The sequence below is a fragment of the Oncorhynchus masou genome, chromosome 17, assembly GCF_036934945.1.
Source record: "Oncorhynchus masou masou isolate Uvic2021 chromosome 17, UVic_Omas_1.1, whole genome shotgun sequence".
Lineage (NCBI taxonomy): Eukaryota > Metazoa > Chordata > Actinopteri > Salmoniformes > Salmonidae > Oncorhynchus > Oncorhynchus masou.
The window spans coordinates 9,455,237-9,466,908 of NC_088228.1; the positions used below are offsets into that span (position 1 = coordinate 9,455,237).

The 11,672-nt window shown below is 41.7% G+C and overlaps 1 protein-coding gene across 1 annotated transcript; it reads left to right on the forward strand.

The window, feature by feature from the left end:
• The first annotated feature begins 577 nt into the window (after positions 1-577).
• LOC135558405 (uncharacterized) lies at positions 578-10,542 on the forward strand. Its single transcript, XM_064992186.1, has 6 exons — positions 578-660; positions 3,046-3,099; positions 3,310-5,124; positions 5,511-5,552; positions 6,089-7,327; positions 7,476-10,542. The coding sequence occupies exons 1-6, from the start codon at positions 630-632 to the stop codon at positions 9,482-9,484; spliced, it is 5,190 nt and encodes a 1,729-aa protein (XP_064848258.1). The 5' UTR covers positions 578-629; the 3' UTR covers positions 9,485-10,542.
• Positions 10,543-11,672: the final 1,130 nt, after the last annotated feature.

Here is an 11,672-nt window from a genome sequence, read left to right on the forward strand (position 1 = left end):
TTGAGTGGCCCAGCCAGAGCCCGGACTTTAACCCAATCGAACATCTCTGTAGAGACCTGAAAATAGCTGTGCAGCGATGCTCCCCATCCAACCTGACAGAGCTTGAGAGCATATTCAGAGAAGAATGGGAGAAACTCCACAGATACAGATATGCCAAGCTTGTAGCTTCATACCCAAGAAGACTCAAGGCTGTAATCGCTTCCAAATGTGCTTCAACAAAGTACTGAGTAAAGGGTCTGAATACTATGTAAATGTGATAATTCAGTTTCAAAATTTGCAAAAATGTTTAAAAACCTGGTTTTGCTTTGTTATTATGGGGTATTGTGTGTAGATTCATGAAGGGAAAAATATTTAATTAATTTTAGAATAAGGCTGTAACGTAACAAAATGTGAAAAAAGTCAACGGGTCTTAATATTTTTCCAAATGCACTGTATGCCAGGTGGAGAAAATGCAGTCAAATTGTTATTCTGTTTACAAATGTTCAAGTTAGTGGTTTGTAACAAATTCAACATGTAGATCGCAGTCTCTCCGCAACTCCACAAAATTAATTGTCCCTTTAACAGGTAGGAGGAACAAGTTTTTCTTGAAGTTTCACTTTCACATTTATCTGTCCAGTACAGACAAGGACATGGCGGACGCTGCCTCATTCAGAGACAAAGGTAAGAGCAGTAAAACCTCAACAATATATATATTGGCCTGATGTTCATCAAATATTGTAACGTATCATTCGTATTGTTGGCCTACATTTCTAACTGAATTTGCCAAACTGGCAAAATATTATTTTGGGGGGCTCATACTGGGCAATTGCTCTTCGTCTACTCTTATTGAGATGGGTTGGGGTAAAATGCGGAAGACACATTTTGGTTGAATGTATTCAGATGAGTAACTCCCGGTGTCACTAGCTCATTGTTCCGCCCAAGGCAGGATAGTAATCAAGATAGGCTAAAACTCCTTACCCAATAGAAATCCCTAACAAGGGGTTCTGGAGAAGGCCTTCATCGGGCAGGCAACATATTATTGTTTTAGTTTATTAATAAAAATGTAATACCTGAATGTTAATAATCTAAGTGTCACGGGTCTGTTTCGGAACTGATAGGATTGTCTCGGGAAGTGTAATTTTAACTGATTTGTCCGGAAGCGCCCGTACAGATCCGAACGCGACGGATGCAGTAGAGAGAAATGTTTCATTTATGCTGCCAATCATACATCAAAGCGGCAACAGGGTAGAGCCTCCGCGTGTTGCAAAAGTTAGGAGATATATAATACATGTAAAATGGAATTAAAATTACGTATGCCGGTAAGGCAGCCCCGCACCTCTTATTGAGATGGGTTGGGGTAAAATGCGGAAGACACATTTTGGTTGAATGTATTCAGATGAGTAACTCCCGGTGTCACTAGCTCATTGTTCCGCCCAAGGCAGGATAGTAATCAAGATAGGCTAAAACTCCTTACCCAATAGAAATCCCTGACACTTGTGATGTCATGATCACACTTGTAGGCGATGTCATGGCAACGGTGGCAAGCTAACTAAGCTCATGCGCAGAATCAAGTCACTGGGGCGGAAGGTCGTCTGTGCGCATGTGCAAGCCTTCAACTGAAAGGCACTCCTTTGATATAAACTAGTTTTGACAAAAATTAAAACTTGCCAGTTTGTCGCTTTCACGAAGTTGGAGTAATAACATGTTCAAATACTTAACATTTACATTAACATTTAAGTCATTTAGCAGACGCTCTTATCCAGAGCGACTTACAAATTGGTGAATTCACCTTCTGACATCAGCTCGAAGCTAATTAACAACTTAAGGAATCATTTTTCACTTCTCTCATTGACTTCCTAAACCCCATACCCCGGCTTGTTCTACTTAGTCTGCTTCAACAAGCTTTCCCCGAAGTCTTGCAATGTTGCATCTCTGGGTTTAAAAACTCTGCGGTACGCTCCCTCCCATGCCTGCCAGAGCGGCAGCTCTCTCCCTCTTCTAGCTTTAACAGCTACGGTTAATAAAGTGAGTATCCACATGCGATAATGTTCAATAGGCATGACTTACACTTCACATTTGCAACATAGTTGGGAGTTACATTGGTGGCTAAATTTACGTTGTTTGATAATCACTGTCAAAAGATTTATCATGAACTAATTTACTGGGGTGCCGAAGACAATATAGTACAGTAACCGTGGCCAAGCTAACGTTAGTTGGCTGTGGCTGCAGGGTCTGGAATGTTGAAGAAGCGGCATGGGTCTAGCCCAATGACTGCTGAAAAATCTGCCAATAAGGGACGAAAACTAGCCCCAACATTATTATTTTTTTCACAGCAAGAGAGGAGTTGCCACATTTATCCAATAAATAATTTCCCCATGATGTTATTGAGCAAATTAAGGAGGAATATCTACGTAATTAACTTAAGCTAAGAAGCTAAATTTGGTTTCCAACACAATAATAATTATTGTGAGTTTAAAGAATATGTTGCAAGAGAAAAGATACATTGCCCTTATTAAACTCTCCAGATAATTTTCCATCAATGGATGTCAATTTAACTTGTTTTGACTGCTATGATTAAGTAATAAGGCCCGAGGAGGTGTGCTATATGGCCAATATACTGTGGCTAACGGCTGTTCTTAGGACACAGCCCTTAGCCGTGGTATATTGGCCATATACCACAAACCCCCGAGGTGCCTTATTGCTATTATAAACTGGTTACAACATAATTAGAACAGTAAAAAGTGTGTTTTTGTAATTCCCAGGATACATGTCTGATATACCATGGCTTTCAACCAATCAGCATTCAGGACTCAAGCCACATAGTTTATAATTGTAGCATGTGCATAACTATAGATAAATCCGACAGGAGAGTTAATACGATGAAAGTTGGACAGAGGATCTTAATCTCTGTGCAAATAACCTGTCATTCTTTTTCTTTTTTTTTCAGTTAGTCTTTAAATCACTCATTTAATACTACCCTGAGTTACACATATTCAATTCAAGCGACAATCAACATTAACAACTTTACAAAATACTAATGCTTGTGTTAATTTGATATGTTTTCAGTCTCGAATCCAGGGGCCCAGAAACGCAGCAGTATGGAAATATTGCGCCCAGAGAGTGAGTAATCAATAAAATATCAACCTGATTTATTTCAACTGATTTTTGATTTCTCTAGATTGTAGAGTTGTGGATTTATGTTGTTCTGTTGTAATATGGTGCTTAATGTTCATGTTGTAATACTGAACGAAAAGCTAAAAAATAATGTTAGTGTCAACAAACATTTTACAGCAAACATTTTAAATAAGGTTGTGGTGGTGTTTGTTACAGTGTCTGAAAGTCCTACAGAGCTAAGGATTGTGCTGCTCGGCAAGAATGGCTCTAAGAAGAGTGCTATTGGGAACTTCATCCTGGACAGAGGGGCATTTGACCCCAACTATGTACAAAACCACTGTGAGAGAGCCAGGGGTCAGGTGGAGGGAAAACACATAGCTGTGATCAACACTCCAGACCTGTTAGACCCTCACATCTCACATGACAAACTCTCAGAGGAACTGCGTTGGTGTGTCACTCTGTCTGACCCAGGACCTCATGTGTTCCTGTTGGTGCTGCAGCCTGAGGAGTTCACACAGGAAGAGAGAGACAGAATCAGGACCATCCTAGACACCCTCAGTGACCGGTCCTTTGACTACTCAATGGTATTGACAACTCATGAAGACAAGAGGGGACACATGGCTGAGGATCACCCTCTGAATCCTCATGAAGACAAGAGGGGACACATGGCTGAGGATCACCCTCTGAATCCTCATGAAGACAAGAGGGGACACATGGCTGAGGATCAACCTCTGAATCCTCATGAAGACAAGAGGGGACACATGGCTGAGGATCACCCTCTGAATCCTCATGAAGACAAGAGGGGACACATGGCTGAGGATCACCCTCTGAATCCTCATGAAGACAAGAGGGGACACATGGCTGAGGATCAACCTCTGAATCCTCATGAAGACAAGAGGGGACACATGGCTGAGGATCACCCTCTGAATCCTCATGAAGACAAGAGGGGACACATGGCTGAGGATCACCCTCTGAATCCTCATGAAGACAAGAGGGGACACATGGCTGAGGATCACCCTCTGAATCCTCATGAAGACAAGAGGGGACACATGGCTGAGGATCAACCTCTGAATCCTCATGAAGACAAGAGGGGACACATGGCTGAGGATCACCCTCTGAATCCTCATGAAGACAAGAGGGGACACATGGCTGAGGATCACCCTCTGAATCCTCATGAAGACAAGAGGGGACACATGGCTGAGGATCACCCTCTGAATCCTCATGAAGACAAGAGGGGACACATGGCTGAGGATCACCCTCTGAATCCTCATGAAGACAAGAGGGGACACATGGCTGAGGATCACCCTCTGAATCCTCATGAAGACAAGAGGGGACACATGGCTGAGGATCACCCTCTGAATCCTCATGAAGACAAGAGGGGACACATGGCTGAGGATCACCCTCTGAATCCTCATGAAGACAAGAGGGGACACATGGCTGAGGATCAACCTCTGAATCCTCATGAAGACAAGAGGGGACACATGGCTGAGGATCACCCTCTGAATCCTCATGAAGACAAGAGGGGACACATGGCTGAGGATCACCCTCTGAATCCTCATGAAGACAAGAGGGGACACATGGCTGAGGATCACCCTCTGAATCCTCATGAAGACAAGAGGGGACACATGGCTGAGGATCACCCTCTGAATCCTCATGAAGACAAGAGGGGACACATGGCTGAGGATCACCCTCTGAATCCTCATGAAGACAAGAGGGGACACATGGCTGAGGATCACCCTCTGAATCAGATGGTCAGAGAATGTAGAGGGAGGCAGCACCTTATGCACCTCAGCAACCACACTCAATTTATGGCAGATGTTGACAAGATTGTAAAGGAGAATGGAGGAGACTATCTCACCTGTGATGTATTTGAAGATAGTTCAAGTGGCATGTTACGAGGGAAAGAGGAAATCCACAGGAGTAAAACTGATTGTAGCCTCAAATCTTCCTCTGAGGAAGAACGTGGAAAGGCTGTTTTGGAACAAGGAGTTTCAGCACAATTGTACAATTTTGATAGATTTACAGAAGTTGGTAAGTATACAGCACATTGACAAAGGTTATAGTGAGATGAGCATTGAATATAAGTTGACAGTATTATAGTGATAGTCCCCCCACATTACCCTGTCAGCACTTTTTGGAGGTAAGACGGCAACCCATGCTTTGGTTGTGTTTACCTGCCCACTGTAAACAAGATTAAAATCATTGTTAAAATAACTTCATTGAACTACAATCAATTTAAGACACTTTAGGATGATTTGGACTTGAAATGGGAAAAAATGCTATTGAACTATAGCATTAATACTGTCAACCTATATTCAATCTTCATTAAGGATGACTGCTTTTTTAGTTTCATCATGCTTGGTTGAAAGGGACTACAAAGATAAGGTCACTGGTATTGATTGTCAACCCTTTTTCAGGATTGACGTTGCTTAAGCGGTCACGGAGTGGAAATAAACGTGGTGGGTAAAATTCATTCTCGTTTACACCATGTTGCCACTTCTATATTAAAGTGGGATGGCTACGGCTCAGTTAGGATTTGTCCAAATTATCATTCAGCTCTGTTTTCAAAATGTCTATCTTGATAGGAAAAAATGATATAACAGATGGGTAGGTAGAATGTACATGTGAAAGTAAATAGATAACTGTTTTCTTATTCACTTGACTAACTATGATGTACTCATCTTGCAGAGCAGGAATTCAAAATGTTCATTTTTCATAATGTAATTAGAACAATTGTGAAAACATTCCCAAGAGGGACATTGGTACATGGGTCATGTAATATGTTGTAATAGTAGGACATCATATTAGATTAACTGAGGATTTAATCCACAGGTACTTACTTAATATTACTGACTATTGCTGTCAAGCTTTTTAATCACAAGAAAAGGGCCCATTTTAATTTGCAGCAGGGACAATTCAGTATGAATATTGATAAACTATATTATGTTTTATCTGCATATCTTTATATTAATCAATGTGTACATATAATTTACAGTGTCTCAACTCAGGATAGTGTTGCTGGGGAGGAGTGACGACAAGAAGAAAACAGTGGGTAACATTATCCTACAGCAAGGAGCTTTTCCAGGAATAGGGCTCTCTGCTGGTTTGTTTGCCAAAAAACAGCAATGTGAGTCAGCCAGTGGGAAGGTGAAGGACAAGTCTGCTACTGTTGTAAAGACTCCAGACCTCTTTGCTCTGACTGTGGAGTCCCTGATGGAGGAAATGGAGAAATGTAAGTCCCTCTCTGCTCCTGGGCCTCATGGGATCCTGCTGGTGTTGAAGCCTGAGGAGTTCACAGAGGAGAACAGAAACACATTTAAGTTGATCCTGAGCATATTTGGTAAAGAGGCCTTCAAGCACTCAATGGTGATCATTACTCACTACAAGGGAGTCACAGGAAATCCTCATCTGAGACAAATGATTGAAGAATGTGGAGGAAGGTATCATGAAATGTACAAACAAGGATGTGACCACAAAGGGTTAACTGAAAAGATAGAAACGATGGTAGAGGAGAATGAATGGAGATACCTCACCTCCAATGAAGAGACGACACATGATACCATGACACCAAAGGCTCAGAGACTGAACGTGGTGCTGTGTGGCAGAAGAGGAGCTGGGAAGACTTCTACAGCCAATGCCATACTGGGTCAGACAGAGTCCAGTCCAAAGTCCAGCTCCTCCACAGTGTGTGTGAAGAGAGAAGGAGAGGTGTGTGGTCGGCCGGTCACCCTCATCGAGCTGCCTGCTCTGTTTGGAACACATCTCACTCAGGAGGAAGTGATGCGTGAGACTTTCCGCTGTGTCTCTCTCTGTGACTCAGGAGTCCATGCTTTCCTCCTGGTCGTACCTTTGGGTCCAATTACTGATGAAGACAAAGGAGAGTTGGAGACTATCCAGAAGATTCTCAGCTCACGAGTCAATGACTTTGTCATGGTCCTGTTTAGACAGGATAACATTCCAGTTGATCAAACTGCTGTTAACTTTGTGGAACAACATGCAGACACAAAGCAACTGATCAAGATATGCGGAGGGCGGTATAACATCTTTGATGCTTCAAAGATTGAGAACGCCAAGCAGACGACAGAACTTGTTACAGAAATAGTGAAGATGATGGATCAGAACAGAACCTGCTACACTCTGTACATGTACGTGGAGGCTAAACACCAATCAGAACTGGAGGAAAAGAACAGAAGAATCAAGGATTTAGAGGAGAGAATCAGGAACATGTCACAAGGTGAGTTTGTTGAACACAGGGAGGAACAAATATTGGGCAGTGATTGGGAAAGCAATGATTTAACACTATGAACCTTCAGTGTTGATTTCAATATCTATTCATGCAGTAATTAACATTCATATCTCATCATTTATTGTTTAATTTGTAGGTGCTGAAATGGAGTGTTCCAGCACAGAGTGTATAAGGGTGGTGCTGATTGGGAAAACTGGCAATGGGAAGAGCGCCTCTGCAAACACTATCCTGGGCAGAGATGAATTTGAGTCTGAATCCAGCACTGATTCTGTGACAACAGTTTGCAAGAAGGCAGTCGGCAAAGTTGATGGAATAACAGTTTCTGTGGTGGACACACCTGGTCTTTTTGACACAACATTGTCTAATAAAGATGTTCAGCAAGAGATAGTGAAATGTGTTTCCCTGTCAGCTCCTGGACCCCATGTGTTTATCATAGTGTTGAGTATCGGGAGAATCACACAAGAGGAGCTGGACACTTTGGACCTCATAGAGAAAACCTTTGGTCCACGGGCAGGAATGTTCTGCTTAGTTCTGTTTACTAGAGGAGATGACTTGAAAAATAAATCAATTCAAGATTACATTGGGAACAGCAAGAATGCCAAACTGAAAAAACTGATCAGAGATTGTGGAGACAGACTTCATGTCTTCAACAACAACGACGATAATAACTGCACACAGGTTACTGAGCTTCTTAAGAAGATGAACAAAATGGTGTCCATGAACAAGGGCAGTTTCTACACCAATGACATGTTCCAGGAGGCAGAGGCAGCCATTAAACACAAACAGGAAGCAATACTGAAGGAGAGAGAGGCGGAGATAAAGGCTGACATGGAGAAACTGAAGGTCAGCCATGAAACAGACATGGAGAAGATGAAGTCAAAGTTGGAAGAGGAGAGATTGAAAGTTCAGGAGGAAAGACAGCTGAGAGAAAAACTGTTGAGAGAGAGAGAAGAAGCTATTAGAAAAGAACATGAAGACAAGGAGAAAGCAGAGAAGGAAGAAAGAGAGTTGGAGGACAGAAAAAGGAAAGAAGATGAAAAGTTGAAAAAAGAAATATGGGACACAGAAAAAGAGAAGATGGAAAAAGAGATAAAAACTCAGGAAATAAAGTTGAAAAACCTCCAAAGAGAAAAGGAAGAAGAATATAAAATTAGGAAGGAAAAACTGAGAAAAGAAGAGAAAGACAGAGAAGAACAGCTTCAAAATCAAGAAAGGAAGTTTGATAAACTAAAAAGGGAACAGGAGGAAGAAATTAAAAGGAGAGAGAAAGAAGAGGATGAGAGGAGAAAGAAGGAAGAGAAAGAAAGACAAGAGTGGCAAAGAAAAATAGAGGAAGCAGAGAAAGGTCAAACAGAACTCCAAGAGGTCATGTGTAGAGAAAAAGAGGAATGGGAGGAACAATTGAAGAAAGAAAGAGACAGACAACAGGAAGAAGAAAGGCTGAGGAGACAGATGGAGGCAGACACTCTTGTAGAACAAGAGAAAAAACAGAGGAGATTGAGAGAGGAGTTTGAAAGAGAGAGGGAACGAGATAGAATAAAGATGAAGGAATCAGAAGAGCAGAGGAGAGAAACCGAGCAGAAAGAAAGAGAACGAATAGAAAAAGACTTTGAAGAAAAGAGGAGAGAGTTGACAGACAAAATGACAATGCAACGAGAGCATTGGGAGAGAGAACGTAGAGAGGAACAGGAAAGAAGATTTCAAGAGGATGTAAATAGAAGAGTGGAGGAGACACTAAGACTAAGAAAACTGGAGGAAACATTTCAACAAGAACGTGAAGAAGAAAACAGGAGGAAGGAGAAGGAAGATACAGCCAGGATAGAACAAGAAGAGAAGAAATGGAAGGAAATGAGGGCAGAGCATGAAAGGAAAACTAAAGAAATGATGGATAAATATGAACAAGAGGCCAGAAGACATGCAGAGGAAATGAATAACTTTAAAGAGAAATATGAAAATGACTTCCAAAAACTATTGGATCAACATGAAGAAGAGAAGGAGAAACTGATATTAAAGCACAAAGAGGAGTATGATCTTTTGAATGCTCTATATGGTCATGATAAAACAAAACTCACTGAGAAAATCAATGAATTGCAAGAGACGCATAAGGAAGAGATAAAGCACCTGTATAAATGTGTTGTACAGTGAGAATCTTGAGCCCTATTTGAATGGGACTGGTATAATTAAGCAATAAGGCCCAAGCCGGTGTGGTATATGGCCAATATACTGTACCAAGGCGAAGGGTTGTTCTAATCTAACGACGGAGCCCCTGGATACAGCACTCAGCCGTGGTATAATGGCCATATACCACAAAGCTCTGAGGTGCCTTATTGCTGTTATAAACTGGTTACCCACACAATTAGAGCAGTCCAAATATTTTTGGGTCATACCTGTGGTATACGGTCTGATTTTCCACGGCTTTCAGCCAATCAGCATTCAGGGCTCAAAGCACCCAATTTATTATAACTAATAAACATTGTAACTTAATACCTGAAATGTACATATATGTTTAAATAGACTGCGGTGATATGAGCAGCAGTGTGAACCAAAGATAATTCAGAGTGAGTGTGATGCAAGAGGTTAGACTCCCACACAGAACATCTGCGGCTGTGTGCTTGTGCATATGGGAGTTCACTTCACTCTCATGTGATGTGAAAGCTGCCTGATACTATTTTCAATAGATGTTCTCTGTCCTAGAACATCAGTACATGAAGAGGAATTGTCCAAAACTCCATTTATGGTTTCTAAACCTATTTGTTTGATTTATTGTTTATTATACTTGTTCAAAGCCTTTTCCTTGGACAGATCAGACTGGCCATGACTCATGAAAGTAAACATGTTGCTGGATTGTTGGTCATTTTTTATCGATGTGCTAGGGTGTCATTTTCCTAAAGTCTGAAATTAGCATGTTGAGCACTTTAGTTAGTCTCCATTCAAGGGCACTGTCAATTTCACTAAATACTACCATCCACAATATACACGTGATAAAGCAGCAGTCTATTGAAGCCCTATTTGAATGGGACCAGTATAATTAAGCAGGGAGGCCAGAGGAGGTGTGGTATATGACCAATATACCACGGCTAAGGGCTGTTCTTATGATGTCATATGTTTCATTTTTCTATCTGTGACTGTGCTTTATATATTCTGATGCTATTTCTGTCTTTGTGTTGTACAAACCAGAGAATAAAAGACAAATCAACAAATGAGTTAAATGTTTATTTCTTCCTTTCACTTCATAGTTGTTCCCACAGCCTTGTTTAAAACGCAGCTGAATTATTTTCAACTCGGAGGAGGTCCCCAGTAGAGATCCTCCATTGAACATGTATTATAGTCCAGGACGAGGCTTAATGTATGTGAGGGAACTTGGCCCTACATGTGAAAACTAAGATTAAACTGCAGAGCTGTATTACTCAAAGCTGTTTTATAACCTTTTTGAGAAATTAGATGGTTTCAGTGAGCAGTAAAATTTATTTTATCATCAGTCGTCCTTTCCCTAGTGGAGATGGTCTTAGCTCTCTTCGACCAGCAGAAACCAAACATTTACAAGACGACACCTGCAGTTCAGTGCATATTTCCACAAGTTTTCAGAAGCACACTTTGGCCTCAAGGTGTAGCCAACTGCTACTGACAGGTTTAAAAGCAGGTAGCACCCAGTGGAGAATGTAATGATTAGCTGAACCCAGTGTGTCTGCTCTGTCTGGTGACAGGATTAAAAGCAGGTAGCACCCAGTGGAGAATGTAATGATTAGCTGAACCCAGTGTGTCTGCTCTGTCTGGTGACAGGATTAAAAGCAGGTAGCACCCAGTGGAGAATGTAATGATTAGCTGAACCCAGTGTTTGTGCTCCGTCTGGTGACAGGATTAAAAGCAGGTAGCACCCAGTGGAGAATGTAATGATTAGCTGAACCCAGTGTGTCTGCTCCGTCTGGTGACAGGATTAAAAGCAGGTAGCACCCAGTGGAGAATGTAATGATTAGCTGAACCCAGTGTGCCTGCTCTGTCTGGTGACAGGATTAAAAGCAGGTAGCACCCAGTGGAGAATGTAATGATTAGCTGAACCCAGTGTTTGTGCTCCGTCTGGTGACAGGATTAAAAGCAGGTAGCACCCAGTGGAGAATGTAATGATTAGCTGAACCCAGTGTGTCTGCTCCGTCTGGTGACAGGATTAAAAGCAGGTAGCACCCAGTGGAGAATGTAATGATTAGCTGAACCCAGTGTGCCTGCTCTGTCTGGTGACAGGATTAAAAGCAGGTAGCACCCAGTGGAGAATGTAATGATTAGCTGAACCCAGTGTTTGTGCTCCGTCTGGTGAAAGTTGAAAAAGAAGAGGCCCCCA